This window comes from Eubalaena glacialis, chromosome 2, assembly GCF_028564815.1.
Source record: "Eubalaena glacialis isolate mEubGla1 chromosome 2, mEubGla1.1.hap2.+ XY, whole genome shotgun sequence".
Classification (NCBI taxonomy): Eukaryota; Metazoa; Chordata; class Mammalia; order Artiodactyla; family Balaenidae; genus Eubalaena; species Eubalaena glacialis.
The window spans coordinates 121,400,606-121,421,463 of NC_083717.1; the positions used below are offsets into that span (position 1 = coordinate 121,400,606).

Consider the following 20,858-nt stretch of genomic DNA (forward strand, 5'->3'; position numbering starts at 1 on the left):
CTTCTTTCCACGGGGTTCCGGAAAGGCTCAGGAATGCCTTCGCGTTTCGTTTCTGTGGCGTCGTAAAAAAAAAAAAAAAAGAAAGAAAAGGAGGCGGCCCGCCTAGTTACAGCAGAGATGATGCCTCTGCAATTCTGAGAGTCCCCAGCGAGCCGAGGCTAGTATAAAGCGGGGGCGGAACGAACTACTCCTCCCATCATGCCAGGAGGCAGCTCCGCGCGTCCCACCCTGGGAGTTGTAGTCCCCTGCCCCTCAGATCCAACGGCATCCTCAGTGTGTGAACTCTATTACCCAGAAGGCCTCCAGCACCGAAGCTGGAATCCCTCAGTTACTCGTTCTCTCCGGCAATTAGCGGAACCTGTTAGCGCTGCCCACAAGGCTCAGCGGGGCTGCGCGAGGCTAGTAGCTAATCAAGAGGAGCTTCGGTCAACTGCCACCTGGCCACGGCGACAGGAAGTGAGTACCCCTATTCCGGAAGCTGGTTATGGGATCCCACCACTCCTTCTCACTCCCAAATCTGCCTCTTATCCCAAACTGCTCTTTGCAGGGGTGGGAGAAAGAAGAGTAGTGGGGTAAGGAACGCACCATTTAGGGTCACTCACGACTCCATCCCAATTCTTCTCCCCAACAAATAGTACCTGGGTTGAAGACACCGAGAGTAAGTGAAACCACACGGGTCTGAGGTGACGGTCTTCAGGGACTATGCCTCGATCAATGCCCTGACCTTCCACAATTTAAGCGAGGAGAGAGATGAGCCCTGCCGCCAGCCCTAACAGAACATTAAGTTCTAAGGGAAAATTGGCTCAGCTACTGCCTCCTGACTTTTCCTACCTTCCAGCCCTCAGATTCGCTGCTACCCTGAGGTGCCTGCCATGCCTCACATCGACAACGACGTCAAACTGGACTTCAAGGATGTCCTGTTGAGGCCCAAACGCAGTACCCTTAAGTCTCGAAGTGAGGTGAGCCTGCTTCTCTAGTTGCTCTTTCTTGATCCCAAGCTCCTGGAGGGCCAGGATTGGGAAAGATTCCTGGCTTTTGCCCTCCTGCAATACTTGTTTTTTGGTAAATGAAATGCTTAGTTTCCTGTTCATATCTGCAGGTGGATCTCACAAGATCCTTTTCATTTCGGAACTCAAAGCAGATGTACGCTGGGATCCCCATCATTGCAGCCAATATGGATACCGTAGGCACCTTTGAGATGGCCCAGGTTCTCTGTAAGGTAGGATTTCCCTCATACCCCTTCCTCATGGTGTCCAGTTTTGTGGGCTGACTGCAGAGGTATCTGCATCCCCACCCCCATCCCGGGTCAACTCTGGCAGTTAACAGTCAGGATGCTCAATTTCTGTTTTCTGCAGTAGTACTAAGGCCCCTTTATCTGATAACTTTAAAGGGCCATCTGAGTTAATGAGATTCAAAGCTAAATTTTGCCCCCATTTTAACAGAACTTTCCCTTTTCTCCTGCCCAGCAGTTTATACATCCTGCCAACTTTTCCCACCACCCAGATCACCCTCTCCAAATCACCTGCATCCCTCTTTACACTATTATGATAATCAGCATTCACTGTTTTAGTCCAGAAACTAGATATAGTTTGAGCATTCAAAAATTCCTAACTAGAAGATCCTAGAGAGAAGAAGTTTATTTTCTTTCATGCCTGTTTTTTTTTTTTTAATCTTCCTCTTCTTTAAGTCCTAGGTTCCTGGGTGTTTCTGGGATGTGCCCAAAATGGAATGTGTTTTTCTTATATACAGGTTATTGCTCATTTTCAAAATGGAAGCTGCTGCTCCTTTCAGTAATATTACCTGCCTCTATATTTGTAGCTGAGAAGGTAGATAGTTTGGGCATCCTGAGGACATATGCACTCTTCTGGTTAATCCAGGTAGCCCTGGTTGATGGATTCTGCTGCTGCTTGTGGCTCTGTCAGCCTTAAGGACTTCATCTCCCTTTCTCTATTTTTGATTGCTGTAAGTTTTTGTGGAATGTCTGCTGTCATTTCTCTGAGGTTCATAGTTATGCAGCTTTAGTACTGTATTACTATTGCCATTTACCAACTGCTTAGGAATCCCACTGTTGCCCGTTTTCCACCGGGCCTGTCCAGCAGAGTTAAGGAATGGTGAATCTGACTTCAGTGTTAACAAATGTCCTATAATGTATGGACCTTGCCAGGACTGTCTTGATGCTTTATGTTGAGACTGGCTTTTCATTACTGCTGAGTGCTGAAGAAATCAGATTTTAGAGATACAACCAAGTCTCAGTAATAATTAAAAGGTTGGATGCAAGCAAGGATCTTTTTCTAGATCTCTAGCTTGGTATGTAATTGGATATGCTCATCATGCCACCCTATGCCAGTTTATCTCCAAGGTCTGCTGACCTCCTAGAGTGATTTTTGTCTATTAGCATGTTGATGGCAGAGTGTTGCTGAGAAAGCACAGTTCAGTACCAGCGTTAGCTAGGTAGTGTTGATGATGATCTCTGAGTATTATAGCGTTTGCACTTCCTTACTGCTGGCTGATGCTTGACTCCCTTGGGTCTCTCATCTGTTGCAAGATTTGTGCTGTCTTGTCTATTTCCATGTCTGCACTTTTAAATCACAAACACCAGCATTCACAAGTGGGCTTTGAATGCCTTTCTCAAAGTATTGGCATGTTGTTTGCAATTTGTTGAGCTAGGAAATACAAGTCTGATGAGTCATTATATCCTTGAACTTGGTTGACTGAAATAGACTGAATGAGATAGACTTTTCAGGTTGGTCCATGTCTCAAGAAAATTCGTCCTTTACTTTAGCAGAGATGGAGAAAGGGTAGCACCTTATTGACTGTTAACCTTAAGGCCTTACCTCTTGTGATTTTGTGAGCATTTAGGCTCACTGAATTACTGCTGGTAAATGGACCAGAAGATACCGAAAGTAGGTTAGCTCCCTACTAGGTTATCATAGGAGGAGGGGCTGAGTCAGTGCAGGCAGACACTGGCTCCGTCCAGCCTCTTCATGGTTCTTTGTCTACTGCTTGTCCCACTGCACCAACAGCTTGTCCTTGTCACCTTTTAACTCAGAAGCACTGTACGTGCTGGCAGGTGAAATCCAATCCAGGTGACTTAGTACTTTGGTGGGAGTGTTGGGCAAGTACTAGCTTATGGGGAAAAGCCCGACTGCATTTGTAGAGAGAATAATGGTGGAACTGAGGTTCGAGCTCAACCACTGACTTCTTCAAGTTGCTCTTTCCAGACTTCAGTCCTTTTGTCCCTCAGATAGGATAATATAAAGGTCTATTTTTAGAAAAAGAGACTCTAACGAAGTTCCCTCCTTTTTGATGGCTCTTTCTTCTCCCAGTTCTCCCTCTTCACTGCTGTCCATAAACACTACAGCCTCGAGCAGTGGAAAGAGTTTGCTAGCCAGAATCCTGACTGTCTTCAGGTAACACTGGTCCTCCCCTGATCCATTCCTTAGCCCAGTCTTCCAGGAATCTTTGTTTGGCTTCCTGGGGACCAACCCTTACCTCCCCACCCCTGTTGGCTAACCAACCAGGGCGTTTCTTACATGCTAATGGCCCTGTTTCTCTCACAGCATCTGGCTGCCAGCTCAGGCACAGGCTCTGCTGACTTTAAGCAGCTGGAACAGATCCTGGACGCTATTCCCCAGGTGAAATATATATGCCTGGACGTGGCCAATGGCTACTCTGAACACTTTGTTGAATTTGTAAAGGATGTGCGGAAGCGCTTCCCTGAACACACCATCATGGTATGTCTCTATTACCCTGTAGTGGGTCCATTCCTCTCCTTCCTCCACTCTTTCCCGCCACACCATTTTGTTACACCAGTTCCTTTCTCCTCTGCTGCATTTCCTAGTCCGCTTAATCATGTCACTGGATGATTATCCATGGTTCCATGCTTTAAATGTTTGTGTACTGGCCAGTGCCGTCTTCTCCAAACCTTGATACCTAGTCTTTGTAAATCCAGTGCCCGACATCACTCACTAAACCACAGTGGAACATTTCTGCATCGTACATACCTCTGGTACATACACACCTGCCCAAAAGTATGGACAGATACTACAGTCATATTGAAGGAGTTGCATGAAATGATGTTTTATTTTATTTTTTTTTACAAGCTCAGGGGAGTGATGACAAGGCCTCACTTTCTTCGCAGCATTGAGGGGTCTCTCTATTCTGTCCATCAAAAGCAAAGACAATTGTGTAGATGGGTATTTAGCTGACATTACCATGTCCTCCCCCTTTCCCGGAAGCCAGAGAGGTTTCATGACATAACAGCTTAAGCAAAGGATGTGTTTGGGTCTTTTGGAGGGGAGGGGGAGATAAATCTACTGTAAATCAGATGTGAGCTTGTTCCAGTTGGACCCCCGCTTTACCCCAGTACAACAGTGACACTGGCCACTCACCCCCTTACCTCAGCTTGGAAAGCAGGGTCCTTTGAAGTGACTGGTCTAAAAGCCCTCAGAGGGCCCAGATAGAGGGAACCGAGGTACTCTTCTTTGTAATAATGCTGGAAGCATGCAATCACCTCTTTTTCTGACCCTAAGAATGCTCTGTTTTGATGGTTCTGTCCCAGGCAGGGAATGTGGTAACAGGAGAGATGGTGGAAGAGCTGATTCTCTCTGGGGCTGACATCATCAAAGTGGGAATTGGACCAGGTAAGCTGGTTCACTGGGGGCCACTGGCCACTGCTTCAGTGGCAGACACCTGTGGAGAACTTCCCTCTCATCCTTGTCACGTTCTTCTCAGGCTCCGTGTGTACCACCCGGAAGAAGACCGGAGTGGGGTATCCACAGCTGAGCGCAGTGATGGAGTGCGCAGATGCTGCCCATGGCCTCAAAGGCCACATCATTTCCGTAAGGCCAAGGGCAGGGTAGGGTGTGAGGCTGCCAGACATCTGGGTTCTCTGGCAGGTCTGGAGGCTCTGGTAGAGGTGGATCAGGACTCCTGGGTTCCTGTCAGCTTTGAGGTGGGCCACTGGGACCTCCTAGAGGGCTTGGGGCATCCATGCTCTCTCTTCATAGTGCTCCTTACTTTGCAGGACGGAGGCTGCAACTGTCCCGGGGATGTGGCCAAGGCTTTCGGTAAGGAGGGCACAGAAGGAGGATCCTGTAGAAGAGGATGAGTCACCTCTGAGGGTCTAGGAGCAGGCTAGGGAAGTCTAAGAAAGCTGTTCAGATTCTTTTATGTGACTAGTGACCCAGAAGCCTGTGGTGTCATCTGGGGCAAACCAGCAGGGGAAATCCTGAGACTCTGATGTGGACTCCTAGTGTGGGCCAGGGCCATCTGCATCATCCCCTGGACTGCGGGACAGTGCAGATGCCAAGCCCCACCCTGGACCCATGGCATCTGGCTCTGGGGAGTGGGGCTACAGATCTGCACTTTCCCAGCTTCCTAGGTGATCCTTGTTCACACTGAAGTTGGAGAGCTTTGCTCTTGGGACACTTGAAGTGAGTCTTGTTCGGCTGGGCAGAGTAAAAAGAGGTGACCAGAAAATGGCGAAAGCAGCAAAAAGGAGAGAGCAGAGGCCAGGCAGGGCATCTCCAGAGGCTCTATTTTAAATTCTTGGCAAGTCCACTGAGGAATAGAAGCCAGGGCAGAGTAGGCCTGTGCACTGGGTTGTGGGCCAGCTAGGGAAACAAAACCAGGAAGATGCCGGAATCACTGGCAGGCCTGAGAATTTGGTGTGCGTTGCTTCTGAGGGTGACCATGTGGGCACCTGGGCCAGATTCATCTCTTTCCCCTCTCGTTGGTGCTGGCAGGGGCAGGGGCTGACTTCGTGATGCTGGGCGGCATGCTGGCTGGGCACAGCGAGTCAGGTGGTGAGCTCATCGAGAGGGATGGCAAGAAGTACAAGCTCTTCTATGGCATGAGTTCTGAAATGGCCATGAAGAAGTATGCCGGGGGCGTGGCTGAGTACAGGTAGGTGTGGAGGCCAGAAGCTGAGGGTTCTTGGAAAGCGTGACTTTCCAAGTAAGGTGGTGGCAGAACTTGGAAGAAAAGTGATGAGCAGGGACTAAATGCTAGAGACTGGGGAAGAGTCATTGGGCTTAAGGAATCCAGAGAGAAAAGGTAAGAAAGCTTTTCCTCTTCTAAGGGCCTCAGAGGGAAAGACAGTGGAGGTGCCCTTTAAAGGGGATGTGGAACATACCATCCGAGACATTCTTGGAGGCATCCGCTCCACCTGTACCTACGTGGGAGCAGCTAAGCTGAAGGAGCTGAGCCGGAGAACTACCTTCATCCGTGTCACCCAGCAGGTGAATCCGATCTTCAGTGACAAGAGCTAGACCTGAGCAGTTCTGCCCTCCCAGGGCGCCAGCACCCACCACAGGGCTCCCCAGGGGGCCCCTCTCCCATCCCAGCTACTAGGGCTATTACTTGGTCATTTCCTATCCTCTCTCTCCTGAGGGCTCCTGCAGTATTCTGTACTTTATCTGCACATGCAAAATGCCCAGGGCACTCACTGGGGAGGAAGCAAGGAAGGCAGGCTGAGAAAATAAAGTTAAGATAATCAAATGGGAACCTGGGGTCCCAGAATCCTGAAGATTATTAAAAGGAAAAGATGCTGATTCATACATAAGTGTTTTATATGGCCTTGGTCTGGAAGAGATAGGCTTTTAGAATGATGTTTTGTTAATCAGATTCATTAAATAGATCTTTGAATATCTACAAAGCTCAGAAGTGTTTATGTATTTTAAATACCTCAATAAAGAGAGATCCCAATGACTTTGAGATTCTGGGGGTTTCTGCACAAGGCTGGCATCTGGGTGCTGCTGCAGGGCAAGTGGAGGAGTTGGCACTGACCCAGTGGAGTCAAGGACAGTGAGTGCCCTTCCCATGAAGCATCTCCATTCTAGTGCCACCACCCCCAGGTAACCTGGCAGCGTGAGAATTTACAAGTATATTCTGGCATCAGACCACACACAGTATTTTCAGAATAGCAAAAGGAAATTTCTCTTCCAGGCTCTCAGCCCTGGTAACCCTTTTGGGCATGTCTGAACAACACTCTCCAAGGGAAGTAAAATGGCAAAGGGATCCCCTTCCAGCCCTGGAGAGGCCGGTTCTGTTTCTAAGGAATGACCTACACTGACCTTATAGAAGCCTTAATTCCCCTCCCTCGAACGAAGACAGTGTTTTAACAAATCCAAAATTTAATTATTAAATATTACAAAGTAACTTTAGCAATGTAGTCAGGCAACCCAAGCCTGGACTTCCACTTTATTCCCCCTAAACTGCATGAGAGCTGAGGAGGAAGGAGACAGGCAGAGTGCCGTGGGCATTCCAGTCTAATCACAACAGTCTAGAACTGTCTGTATGGTTAGGAACAGGGACAGACACACCGCTGGGGCCAGAAGGGGGGAGGTATTCACAGAAGGTGGGGATCAGGGTGTCAAACTTTGTCTTCTGATAGTTTTCCAGAGAGTCCTGCAGAGAAGGGAGCAGGGAGATCCTATCATCATTGAAACATGCCCTGAGCCCTCCATATCCTGCATCATATGGCTTTCTGTCTTGTTCTGCCCGCCCATCCCCTTCCCCAGCTTTCCATTCCTTCCTACTCACCCTTCCTTCCCTCTGGCCATTTTCTTCCTCGTCGGAGTCCAAAACCAGGTCCCCTATAGTAATGTCAGAGCTGCACAGAGATGGAGGACGCACTGCAGGGAGGAAACCAGAGTCCAAGTACTCTTCTCAGTGAACACAGGACCTCAGGAGTCCCCAAGAGAGGAGGCTGTCTGATGTGGTCCTGACTCAGGATACCTACCTGACTTCCTGGCCCTAGGAGGCGATAACGACAATCTCAGGGGTTCCATGGGGCAATCCAAGCAGTTCCTAGGGTGGGAGCAAGCAAGACAGGGTGAAAGGAAAGCAGGCAGGGCATGTGCTGCTAGTAGGGAGAAGCAACTGTTCTACTCACTCCTTTTGCTCTGAGGCAGACAAGTCAATTGGGTTCTCCTTCAGAGCCCTTCCTCCCAGGGTCTTGGACGGACTCCTAGACTTGCCAGTCGAGGCTGCTCTGGTGCCCACAGCACCTGCTGGATCTAATGTGTGTGTCCCATGTTCTTCCCTGTTCCCAGGCTTAGATATGACCTGCGTTGGTGAACCCAGATTCCTAAAGGGGAACAGCATGACTGTGGGGCGCTCCTTATGGCCTTTGCTAGTGGATGCCCACCGGGACTGGATTCTTCGCCGGCCTAGAGGGGCCAGATTGAAGTGGTGGCCAGTCAAAGGTTCCGGGTGCTTCCTTGAGGCTGGACCCTGAGGAAGGTGTGGGCCAGGCTGGGCTTTTGGCAGAGGGTCGTGGAGTGCTGGTCTTGGTTGCTGGGGAGGACTCTGCTCCATAGGCTCTGTCATGTTCATTGAATCAGTAGCAAAGCACTCTGAGAAAGAAAACAAATCTCCTTAAAAAGGTAATATAGTAACACATCGACTCAGTCTGGTTTCTTACGCCTCAGGCCCATGTAACCCTTCCAATAGGCTGCCTCAAAAGGTCGCAAGCTAAACACTCCACCCCCAAATTCTTAGTTCTCCTAGATGGTCCTGGTACCTGGAAGTGGCCACCCCATGTCCACACCATATTGGCTCAAGACAAAAGAAGAAGTGATAGAAACGCCAGGCTGCATCCAACTCAGCACATCCTGAAGCTGTGGGCAGGGAGAGAGGCATGAAGACCACAGGCCTTGATACAACTCCACCCCCTATCCCCCACCCCAGCATTCTGCCCTTATGTGTTTTGCCCTAGCAAAACCTGCTGTGCCTGCAGTGTAGGCAGTGCTTTTTCCAGCTGACACAGGTATTCAAAAAACAGCTTTTCCATGGCAGCCAGAAAAAGTTCCCCATACTCTTGTTCAAGTTCCTGCAGGAGGAAAAGAAGCCGGTCAGAAGAGGACTAGAGAGAACAGCTACATCATAGCTTCCAAAGCAGCTAGTCCCACCTGTAGCTTCGAAGCCAAATCAACAGGGGCTTCTGCCAGCTGCTTCACCTGCTGGCAAAAGGTTTCCTGAGCCTCTGAGATCTTCCTCAGATCCTGCTTTGTCTGTTGAGGGTAAGGAAGGCAAACAAGTTAGGGGCACCAGAATCCAGTGACCGGGAGGAGGAGCAACTTTGTTGCACCAAGTGTTAACTGGGGGTAGGGCTTGCTCCAGGGACGACTCACGGCTTTGGGGTCCCGCACTGCAGGTCCAGACGCTGGGAAGTGGCGATGGAGGGCATTCAGAACCTGGGCCCAAGGTCGGCCCTGCAGGATCATCTCCACCACCAGCTGTGAAGGGTACTGAGCTCAGAATCCCCACGTCCGGGCAAGCTGCCCTTTTCCAACCGGTTCCACCCCCAAGCAGTCGGCCCAGGACAGGTCCTCGCATCCCGTCCCTTTCCCCTCTACCGGGTCCTACTGACTCCAATACCTTGGCCTTTAGGCCCATACACAGGCGTTCATGGTGCCGGTAGCGAACCAAGCCGGGGGCAGCAGCGCGCAGGGATCGCAGAAACTCCAATACTCGCGGAAAATGCTCCACGCAGCGTCCGCGCACGACTTGCCAGCAGGCAGCGGCTGCGAAGCGAAGAGCGGCGGGACCGGCCCCCGGGGGCGTGGCCATGGCCGGCGGGCCCCACCCCAGGAGCCGTCCCTTTGGGTTCCTACCTCTGGCAAGGCTTCCCGACTCCTCCTAGAGGCGGGGTTTCCGGTGGCCCTCACAGGTTCGGCTATTTCGGTCTGTGCCGGATAGTTCGCGATCCGAGACTGCGCCCTCCCATGGGCCACCGGAATCCCGGGGTTTTTCTCCAACTCGGGCTGGAGCCTGAATGGAGAAGCTGGCCAGCTCCACTGGCAACAGGTCGTTCTGCCTTAAACGCCGCCGCTGTCTCGAACCCAAAGGCTACTTCGCTTCCGGCTCCGCGACCAGTCTCCCTACCCGGGAGAAGGGTGGTAGTGGAGAACCAATGGGCCGCCAGACAGGGGAGACGAGACGTCGCGTCATAAGGCCGCGCCCCGGCAGATCCGGCGCCGCTGCCGGTCCCCGCCCCCGCTGCCCTGCACTTCCGACGGCTGCTGGGCGGCGGGGACTGGGGACCTGGGCCTCGCCTCTGGCCTTTGCGTTTCTTCGCGGAGCCTGCAGAGGGGGCCCATCGTTCTTTGAGGTCTTGACTTTCTAGTCTGTAAAGCGAGGCTTATGCCACTTTCCCTCTCCATCGTCTTCACCCTCTCAAATACGATTCCTTAAATCCCAGCGCCCAAACCAGCGCCTTCAAAGCCTTCCCCGGGCGGCGCGCCGCTTGCAGTAAGAGTTCAACTGTTTTTTTTACAGAATGGGAGAGGGCGCCCGCCTTTAAAAAGTAAAATTCAAAGTTTGAAAAGATACATCAGATTGTTAATCTGGTTTTTTTCTAGATGGTGAGACTGCAGGAAATTTTTGTGCTTTTCTGTGTTTGATATCTTTTTTTTTTTAATCGTGTAGTTCTAAAATAAATAAAATAGATTTCCTTTTTCGAATTTCTGTTGTGCGCTTACGCCAGTCAGCCGCCTAATATAGTTGACCGTTTTACTTGTCTTTCTCCTTGGCACCCTTCCTGGTGTCTCTCCTTATTTCCATTGCCAGGGACAGAACCTTGGCACACAGTGTATATTTTTTGTTGACTGAATTAATTACCTGCTCTGACTACCTTACAGGGATTTAGTGAAACTACCCTTTCCTTGGGCCATCTCCTTTCTTAGAGATAATGGCTCCCATATCCCTCCCTGTCTCCACTCAAGATCAGTCTTCTGAGGTGAGCCACACATTCGACTGCCCTTGGGACATCTAGCTGGAAGTTCCAAAGTACCCAAATCGGACATCTACGAAATTCTAGTTATCTTCCTTTTTACTTTTACCTTAATTTATTCTTTCCGTAAAGTTCTGCCTTTATGTAGATCTGAGTTTCTGACCTATGTCACTTTCCTTCTTTCTGAAGAATTTCTTTTAGCATATCTTGCAAGTCAGGTCTCCTGGCTACAAACTCCCTCAATTTTTGTTTGAGAAAGTATTACTCCTTCACTTTTGAGAGATAATTTTGCTGGATACAAAAGCCTAGGTTGGTAGGCTTTTTTTCCTTCAACACTTTAAACATTTCACTGCACTCTCATCTTGCATCGTTTCTGAAGAGAAGTCCGATGTAATTCTTTTTTTAAATATTTATTTATTTATATATTTATTTGGTTGCTCCAGGTCTTAGTTGTGGCATGTGAACTCCTAGTTGCAGCATGCATGTGGGATCTAGTTCCCTGACCAGGGATCAAACCTGGGGCCCCTGCGCTGGGAGTGTGGAGTCTTAGCCACTGCGCCACTTGGGAAGTTCCCCTGCTGCCCCGAAGTAATTCTAATCCCTGCTCCTCTATAGGTAAGATGTCCCCCCTTCTACCCCTCAAGTTTTGTTCAAGGTTTTCCCTTGGTCTTTGATTCTCTGTTCATCCTTCTTCTTGTAAGGACAGGAGTGAGAACTTCTAAGCTCCTTACATGCCAGACTGAAAACTGGAAGTTATCTTCCATTTTAAATTCTGCTCTTTCTCCTGGCCTCTGTATTTCTGTGCATGGCACCTTTCTTTACCCATGAGTCAGAAAACAAGACCATCACCCTTAACTCTGTCCTCTCTCTTCTCCAAATCTAATCCCTCACCAAGTCTAATCAATTCTACTTCCTACAGAACTTTTAAACCCACCCCCCTTTTTTTTCATTCTCACTGACTGTATCTTATTTCAGGTTCCCTGTCTCTCACATTGAGAAGACTCTAGTCCCCCTACCTCCAGCCCAACTCCTAATTTCTTTTCCATGTTGCTTTCATCATAAACCTGGTGAAATGCAAAACTGATCATATCATCCCTAACTGAAAGCTCTCTCTTACTTTCAAAAGAAAGTCCAAATTCCAAAATATGGCAAAAGGATTTTTAATGATCTGGCTAAGTTTACCTCTTCATCAACATTCCTTGCCACTTTGCACTTATCATGTCTCCTCTTCAAACTGATTGCATTTTCCAAATATACTGTGTTGTCTCATATTTTGTGCCTTGCACATACTGGATGATTCCTCTGTCCTTCTTGCCTCTTGGACTTGACTTTTTTTCATCTTTTGTGGCTCATCTGATAACTACCTCCATGAAACCCCTCATAGCTCTCTTCCCAGGCTCCTCAGCATCATCCTGTACATCTTTTTTTTTTTTTTTCCACACTGCGTGGTGTGTGGGATCTTCATTTCCTGACCAGGGATTGAACCCGTGCCTCCTGCAGTGGAAGTGCAGATTCTTAACCACTGGACTGCCAGGGAAGTCCCCCGTACATCTTTTTATCACCACCATTGTCATGCGGAATCTATTTTGCAATGTTGTTGTAAGGATTAAATGAATTAGTAAATATAAAGCACTTAGAACAGTGCCTGGCTCCTAGTAAATACTACATATGCATTTACTGTATTTTGAATGTTTTCGTGTCTGTCACCCCCACTGTTGGGAGCCCCTTGAGAGAAGGACTTGCTTCTTTCTCATACATGTTATGTCACTAGTGCCTCATGCAGTTTCCGGTTCATGTGTTCATGGCTAACATGAGCAGCTCCTTTGTTAGTCCTCTGTGTCCTGCCCCAGGAGCCCCTTGTCTTGCAAACCTTCTCAAACTCAAAGGATCAAGAAGACTAGAGGTCGGCTCTTAGAACATTGGGAACTCGTGGCTACTCCTGGCCCAAGAAGGGTGGAGGCAAGGAGAGCATGGAAAAAGTACAGAAAGAAGAAAAATGGAAGGTCATTGTCCTCAATAATTAGTGTGCATAGGAGTCAAACCCCTTAGTGAGATTATTAAAATACAGACTTCTTGGCCTCTGCTCCAGGGATTCTGATTCATGAGGTTTATTCTGGGGCCCAGAAATCTGAATTCTTAATAAACATCTCAGATGATTTTAATGCAAGTGGTCTGGAGATTATGCTTGAAGAATCCTGGGTTAAGAGAACAGTTTCATTCAAACCAAAGCCCAGATCCTCCAAAGGTCACCCAAAGGAAAATTTCCAGGTAGAAGAGAGCTATACAAAGGGTGTCTCTGAGCCTCACCTTCCCTCACAGTTTCCTTTCTCTGGTGAAGGACACTAGTCCCTGTATCAGTGGATGGGACCACCTATCTGTCCTGTTCCATGAGCCAGAAACCTGGTGTTTAGCTTTACTGCTCCTTTCCACCCTCCACCCAGCCACATCCCATCCTTCCCCAAGCCCTGTGAATTTTCCCTCCTAGATATTTCTCCAAGTTTTCCACCTCTGTCTCCAGCACCACTACTCTGGCCCAAATCACCATCTCTAGCATAAAATATTACAACTGTCTTCCAATCTGTGTCTCTGCATCCACTCCAGCCCCGCTCCAATCCGTTACTTGACACCACAGGCAGAATAATCTGTTCAAAACACACAATGTGATCATGTCACCTCCAATTCCTTAAACCTTCCAAAGGCTTAAAGTGGCCTATGGGGCCCCACAAGGCTCTGCCCTGCATCTCTCAGCTTCACCTTCTCCACTCTGTCCCTTGCTCTCCTTGCTTTAGCCACACCATCCTCCCCCTCCTCCTCCCCCTCCTCCTCTACCCTCCTCCTCCCCCCCTCCTCCTCCTTCTCCTTCTTCTCCCCCTCCCTCTCCCTCTCCTTCTTCTCCCTCTCCCTCTCCTTCTTCTTCCTCTCCCTCTCCCTCTTCTCCCTCTCCCTCTCCCTTTTCCTCTCCCTCTCCTTCTTCTCCCTCTCCCTCTCCTTCTTCTTGTTTTGTTTTGGCTGCGCTGTGCGGCATGCCAGATCTTAGTTCCCCAACTAGGGATTGAACCTGTGCCTCCTGCAGTGGAAGCACAGAGCCCTAACCACTGGATCACCAGGGAATTCCCCACACTGTCCTTCTTTTAGTCTTGTTTACTCTTCTAGATGCCCTTCCACCACAGGATCTTTGCACAGGCTATTCCTTTTGCCTGGAGTGATTTCCCTTCCACCTCTACCTACCTATCCTCCAGGGTCACCTATCTAGGTAAAGCTTTCCTAACCACCACCACCAGGCCAGGTCACACACCTTCACCATAAACTTCAGAGCTCTGTACGTACTCTCCTTTGTCTTGTGCAGTTATTCAATTAATCTGTTTCTTTCTCAGACTGTAAGCTCCGTAAGGCAGGAACTAGGTTTGCCCTGTGTTCTTGCACTTAGCCCATTGCTTGGCACATGTCATTGGATATTTGTTAAATGGGTGGAGGAATGGGTTCATTATCTGCTACTATGGCTGGACCCTGCCAGTCAGAGTTTCCTGTAAAATTCTGCTCCAGCTGTAGACAAAAATCCCTCTCCAGGGTGGACCTTATAACAGCAGAATCTAGCCATTATTTTAAAAATTAACTTTATTTAAAATGAATTACAATCACTGTAGCCTGATCCATAAATCTGAGAAACATTTATAAGTCACATCTTATAAAATTTTTCTTTTAAATTTGTAATTAACTCCACCTGGTTTATTATCAGGAAGATAAAATCTTCCTTTTGATGTTTTTACCTTTCCCAGAATTTCCTAAGAATTGTGACCAAAAGGGCAGACCTTCTAGCTTCCATGCCTGTTTGGGGAGAGCTCTGCTGCCTACAGGGTCTGCCATGCTTCTTCCACCCACTCAATGTCATCTTAGAAAACCAACGACAGGGATTCGTACTTGAGCTCTCAGGATTCTATATCCAGGTCCAGACTTTGCTCCCTGGCCTAAGGGGCTGCAGGAGCTTCCAGCATTAGCCCCAGACTTTGCCAAGTCAAACCCACCTACATGGGATTCATGCACCCTTGTATCCAGCCTAGTTCTCCAAGGCTGGGATGGTTCCCTTCCCTGCTATTGGGCTGCAGTTGAAGCTACCATAGTCCACACTAATGTTCCCAACTTTAAATCTTGGGGCAGAAGGAACTGATAATACTGGGTCTTTACACTCAGGAGAACCTGGGCTACTGATGCGAAGAATCCACCTCCTCCCTAGTGATCAACTTTGTATACCAGGTGTCCCAGGAGAACCAAAACTGGTGACCAAGACTCAGAGATAATGACTGCCTTATCACTGTCCAGAAGGCATCAACTAAGGTGGCAACTCTAGTGGATTTCTTAAAACCAAGGCTAAGAACACTTCTCTTTGTAAAAAAAAAAAAAAAAATGCACTCTGTTATATAAAGGGTGATGTAAAGGAAATAATCATATAAATAAATGAAAATGGCATTAAATAAGTTTCCCTAGTACAGTTTTCTGAGGTACAGTCCAAGTAAGAGCTCTGCCCTGCTGGTCACTACGCAGCTCCTCGAGTGCCCATTTATCTCTCTCTTTCCCAGAGCTGGTCTAGTTATCCATCGAGCATTCTTCCCACAAATGCTCCAAAACACAATCCTCCACTGTACCCCTAAGCCCCCAGACTCCCCATCACCCTCCAATTTAGTTCATTTTCCGTTCAACAGATATTTAATGAGCATCTACTGTAAGTCACAATGAGTAAGCGTAAGAGAGATAAGGTCCTTGCCCTTACATTCTAGGGGAGGGGAACCAGAGGTCTAAGAACAAATTAAGCTGGAACAACAGGGATTCTGATGCTCACCCCCAGAGAATTAAAGGAGATGATCTCCATAAAGCACCCAGTTTGAGCTTAACTCATAGTAGGAGCTCAACATATATTTGTTTCTTTCCCTCTAGCTGTTTGGAGAATAGCATTCCCTTCCCATTTTGTTGTTGTTATTTTGTTTTGTTTTTCTTTTTGAGGCTTTCAAGCATTTTTGAGCTCTAACATATACAGGGGACCAAGGTAAAATGAACAAATGTGAAGCAAGTTACAAAGTTGTTAGAAATCTTAAGCTCTCACATTTTCCTGGGAGCTCAATAAAAAGAGATACTGTTGCATTACTGCTCAACCTTTCTGGAAACTAATTTAATAAAATGTATCAACCACCTTAAGTGTGCTCAATCCCCTTTACACAATAATTCTCACTCTGGGGGGTTATTTTAAGGAAATAATTTAAAATAAGCCCAAAGATTTATGTGCTTGTACAAGGATATTTATCACAGCTCTATTTAGAATAGCAAAACTTTGGGGTGTCGGGGAGGGATGGACTGGGAGTTTGGGGTTAGCAGATGCGAACCAGTATATATAGAATGGATAAACAACAAGGTCCTACTGTATAGCACAGGGAACTATATTCAATATCCTGTGATAAACAATAATGGAAAATAATATAAAATAATATAAAAAAGAATGTATATATATGTATAATGAATCACTTTGCTGTACAGCAGAAATTACAACATTGCAAATCAACTATACTTCAATTAAAAAAAAAGAGAGAGAGAAAGGAAGAGTAAAATTCTGGGAAGACTTAAATTTCTAGGAATGAGAGATTAATCAAAGAAATCATGTCATTTGTTCATTTTTATTAAAAAAAAAGTAGTACCAGGACTTCCCTGCTGGTGCAGTGGTTAAGAATCCACGTGCCAATGCAGGGGACATGGGTTTGATCCCTGGTCCGGGAAGGTCCCACATGCTGCGGAGCAACAAAGCCCGCGAGCCACAACTACTGAGCCCCCGCACCACAACTACCGCTGTAGGGCCTGCGTTGCCGCAACTACTGAGCCCACGTGCCTAGAGCCCGTGCTCCGCAACAAGAGAAGCCACCGCAATGAGAAGCCCGCGCACCACCATGAAGACCCAACACAGCCAAAAATAAATTTAAAAAATTAAAACAAAACAAAACAAAAATGTAGTACAACTACTGGGGCTTGCTCCATAAATTCAAGGAACAATTATAAGTTATATGTTGCAAATTGTTTCTTTTAACTTTGTAAGTAGCAAACATTTCTTGTGCAGCTCTGTGCTGGACCCTGTTCTAGGTCCTGGGTCACTGGTGTGAATAAGACAGATAAGCTCTTAAGGAGCTTACATTTTAGAGAAAAGAGACAGAATTTAATAAATAAACAAACACGCTGATGTTAAACAATAAGTACTAGGTAGGATACAAAATAAAATAGGGTGATATACTTGAGACTGGAGGCGGCAAACTAATCGGATTGATGGACAGGGAAGAGCTCTATGGGGAGGTGACATGTGAGCTGAGACCTGAATGAGGGGGGCAGCCATGCCACCTGGAGGAAGGGTGTTCCTCCAGAAGGAAGGGCAGATGCCAAGTCTTAGGTAGAAGGTTGGTGAGTTTGAGAAGCAGAAGGACGGTGGGGCTGAGGCAGCAGGGCCAGGGGCATGTGGTGGAGTTGAGGTTGGAGAGGGCTGCAGGGCCAGATAGATGAGGGTAGGACTTTGCATTGATCCAAGGGTGATGGGAAAGCACTGGAAGTGTAGCCATAACATAAGCTGCTCCATTTTGAGCAGCAGAGATTTAAAAATTTACATGCATCTTCCCTTCCTACTGACCCTGGTGTGTCTTAGAGCTATTTGGAGAATGACTAGCTGACTAGGGGACAATTAATCTTGCTTGCTTAAGAATTACAGGGACTGGCCTTAAAGATATGGGAGCAGACCAACCCTAGAGTACAAGATCAAGATGGTGCAGACCAGAACACCACACAACCAGTTTATTATTTATTATTATTATTGGAGCTGACTGTGCTCTTCTGCACATAGCCCCCCCTCCTGTACACCCCTGAAACTCCCCTTTAAAACCTTTGTCCCCTAACCAGCAATTTGGAGGTTGGTTTTGGGACATTAGTCCACCATCTTCCCAGGTTGCTGGCCTCCTGAATAAAGCAGCCATACCCTTCCCAACAACACTTGTCTCTTGTATATTGGCTTTCCAAGCAGCAAACAGCTGAACTTGGGTTCAGTACCAGCCTCATCCGGTTTTAAGCAGGAGAGTACCAGGATTTAATTTAGAGCTTAGAAAGCTCACTGGCTGTGTAGAAACTGGATTATTCAGGAACAAGAGTGGAAACACACCAGGAGGCTATGGCAGTTCCATAGGGAGAGAGCACAGTGACAGTGCAAGTGGAGAGAATGACAGATTCAGATATATTTTGGACATAGAACTGATAAGAAATACTGGTGGAGTGAATCTTGGAGGAGAGAAGAGGGAGGAATAAAGGGTGACTTGTAGGTTTTTGGCTGGAACAACTGGGTGATTATAGTAACAATGAGATGGGAAAAACTAGGGGAAGAAGAGTTTGGGGATGGAATTAAGAGCTCTGTGGGGTCACTTTCAGTCTGAGATAAAATACAGGCTGTGGAGCCAGACTGCCCAGGTTCTAATCCTATTCTAGAGTGCTAAATGATTTTGATGGGTTCCCTAGCCCCTTGCCTCAGATTCTTCATCTGTAGAGGGGAAATTATAATACAGTGACCTTATGAGGTCGTTGTGAAGATGACAGGCGTTATTATATATAAATAGATTAGTGCCAAATTCTTCACTCAGCAAGTATTTAGTGAGCATTTCTATGCACTAAATTCTGAGCATACAACAGAGACTAAATCAGACAAAAACCACTGCTCTTGTGGAGTTTATATTCCACTTGGGGGAGGGGGGACACAATGAATAAATGCATTGTTAAAATATTGAATATGTTGGATGTGGATAAGTGTTATGCAGAAAAATAAAGCAGGGAAAAGTGGTTATGAGGAGAGGAGTGGGTTGCAGTTTAAAATAGGGTGGCCAGAAAAGGCCCCATTAAGACAGTGATATTCGAGGATAGACTTCAAAGGAGGGGAGAGTGCCTGCCACATGGATATCAGAAGAAGATTTTCTGTTTGAATTTAAAAAAAGAAAAAATCCCACAAGGACTCAGAGGCAAAGAATATACAAATCAATTTTCACTGCAAAGTAAAGGAGCTGTTACAGTGGAGGATTACTGGACTGAATGTCAATATTATGACATAGTATGAGTGTGTTTCATGTTTGGTAATTGCAATCATTGTTGCCTTTGTTGTGTTCATCCATGTACAATGCTTGGTGTCAGTCTATTTATCTCTTGTAAAAATAAAATACAGTGTGTGTGTGTGTGTGTGTGTGTGTGAAAAAAAAAAAAAAAAAAAGAAGAGTCTTAGACACACCTCTTTATAATGAATAACTTGTTTGACTCTAAAACCAGATTTTGGGGTTGGGTGGCGGTTGTAGTTGGCTTTGATGTAGAACTGTTGACTAAATTGGCAGATTAAGAAAAAGTCACAGTATTCGCCTACATAGATTCTTCCGAATCAAGCAGCAAAGATGTAAAATGAACATTTTTGGCCCTATAAATTCTCAGAGGAGTTTCTGTTTTTAATTGGTGCCATACAATAGATAGTATGTTTTGGTTTATATCTTAGAATCCAAATGACTGTAAGATGCTTAAACCATTTCCAGAGTCCTAGATGTGCAGCAAAATCTAGTTTGTGTGGTGTGTTGGGGGACTGTAGACCTCATTTTTCTGGTGGTACATTAATATACTGCATCCAGTTTTCTCATTTAGACCATAAAGTGTTTGTAAGATTATGACATACTTGGTTTTTATCTATTGATTTTTTTTCCCAGTATGAGTAATTCCTGTTTAAATTGTTTGCCTTACGAAAAAAAAAAAAAAAAAAAAAAAAAAAAGAAGAGTGTGCCAGGCAGGGGAAACTGTTAGTCCAAAGGCCAGGAGGTCAAGGCTTTGAGAAACACCAAGAAAGCGAAGCAGCCACGGCTGTTATTCTGCAAGAAGTTAGGAGCCACTGGGGAGTGTGAACAGATTGGTGACATGATCTGACTGATATTTAAAAGCATCCCTCTGGGGCTTCCCTGGTGGCGCAGTGGTTAAGCATCCGCCTGCCAATGCAGGGGCCAGGGGTTCGAGCCCTGGTCCGGGAAGATCCCACATGCCGCAGAGCAACTAAGCCCATGCGCCACAACTACTGAGCCTGTGCTCTAGAGCCTGCGAGCCACAACTACTGAGCCTCCGAGCCACAACTACTGGAGCCAATGCGCCTAGAGCCCGTGCTCTGCAACAAGAGAAGCCACCGCAATGAAAATCCCGCGCACCGCAAGGAAGAGTAGCCCCTGCTCACCGCAACTAGAGAAAGCCCGCGCGCAGCAACGAAGACCCAACACGGCCAAATAAATAAATAAATAAATAAATAAATAAATAAAATCTATTTTAAAAAATTTAAAATAAATAAATAAATAAAAGCATTCCTCTGGCTGCCAAGTTGAGAATAGACAGGGCAGGGCAAAGGCTAGTGAGAGGACTGGGGCTTCAATCCAAGTGAGGGAGGATGGTGGCTTGGACTAGGATGGAGCAGTACTGGTAGAGAGAATTAGATAATAAATGATACAAAAAATTTAATGTATAGAACACCACATGGTAACATGTACTATGGAGAAAAAGAAAGAACAAGGGGAGATAGGAAACATGGACGGTGCTGCAATTTTAAAATGGGATGGAAGAGAAGACCTTAAGATGGTGGCACTTAAGCAAGTCTTGAAGGAGAAGAGGGAGTGAGCCATGGGGCCATGTGGGGAAGCAGTCCTCAGGCAGAGCGCAGCCCTGCAGAGCCCCTGGAGCAGGAGTGTGACTGGCGCTGTCCAGGTAGGAAGGGGCCAGCGAGCTGGACGGACTGAACCGGGGGAGGGGAAGGGGAGGGAGGGCGGAGTCACAGACCACTGCAAGGACTTTGACTTTGGGGGAAGCCAGTGGAAGGTTTTGAGCAGAGGATTGACACGAATCTTGTTCACCTGCTCGTTCCAGCTGCTGTGTGAAGAACAGGGTACCAAAGGGCAAGAGTGGAAATGGGGAAATGATTAGGAAGCGGGTGCAACAGTCCAGCTGAGAGATGAAGGCAGCTCGGGCAGGATGGTAGTTGTAGAGGAGATAAGGAGTGGTCAGATTCTAGACACCTATGAATGGGAAGTAGAACCAGCAAGATTTGCTGACA

The 20,858-nt window shown here is 47.1% G+C and overlaps 2 protein-coding genes across 6 annotated transcripts; one reads left to right on the forward strand and one right to left on the reverse strand.

Moving 5' to 3' along the window:
* The first annotated feature begins 307 nt into the window (after positions 1–307).
* On the forward strand, positions 308–6,668 carry GMPR2 (guanosine monophosphate reductase 2). Its single transcript, XM_061180708.1, has 10 exons — positions 308–456; positions 839–959; positions 1,100–1,219; positions 3,327–3,410; positions 3,561–3,734; positions 4,562–4,643; positions 4,735–4,841; positions 5,027–5,069; positions 5,748–5,907; positions 6,083–6,668. The coding sequence occupies exons 2-10, from the start codon at positions 873–875 to the stop codon at positions 6,270–6,272; spliced, it is 1,047 nt and encodes a 348-aa protein (XP_061036691.1). The 5' UTR covers positions 308–456; positions 839–872; the 3' UTR covers positions 6,273–6,668.
* TINF2 (TERF1 interacting nuclear factor 2) lies at positions 4,065–9,904 on the reverse strand. Of its 5 annotated transcripts, none has more exons than XM_061180705.1 (10): positions 9,385–9,904; positions 9,138–9,242; positions 8,916–9,017; positions 8,729–8,836; positions 8,528–8,624; positions 7,898–8,360; positions 7,745–7,812; positions 7,546–7,637; positions 7,326–7,410; positions 4,065–5,094 (listed from the first exon to the last, which is right to left on the reverse strand). In XM_061180705.1, exons 1-10 carry the CDS (start codon positions 9,574–9,576, stop codon positions 4,973–4,975), a joined length of 1,434 nt encoding a protein of 477 aa, XP_061036688.1. In that variant the 5' UTR covers positions 9,577–9,904; the 3' UTR covers positions 4,065–4,972. The 5 variants fall into 5 exon arrangements, with proteins under 5 accessions (XP_061036688.1, XP_061036690.1, XP_061036687.1 ...); XM_061180704.1 differs by lacking the exon at positions 4,065–5,094 and adding an exon at positions 5,101–5,615 and having other exon boundaries at positions 8,738–8,836; XM_061180703.1 differs by lacking the exon at positions 4,065–5,094 and adding an exon at positions 5,101–5,615.
* Positions 9,905–20,858: the final 10,954 nt, after the last annotated feature.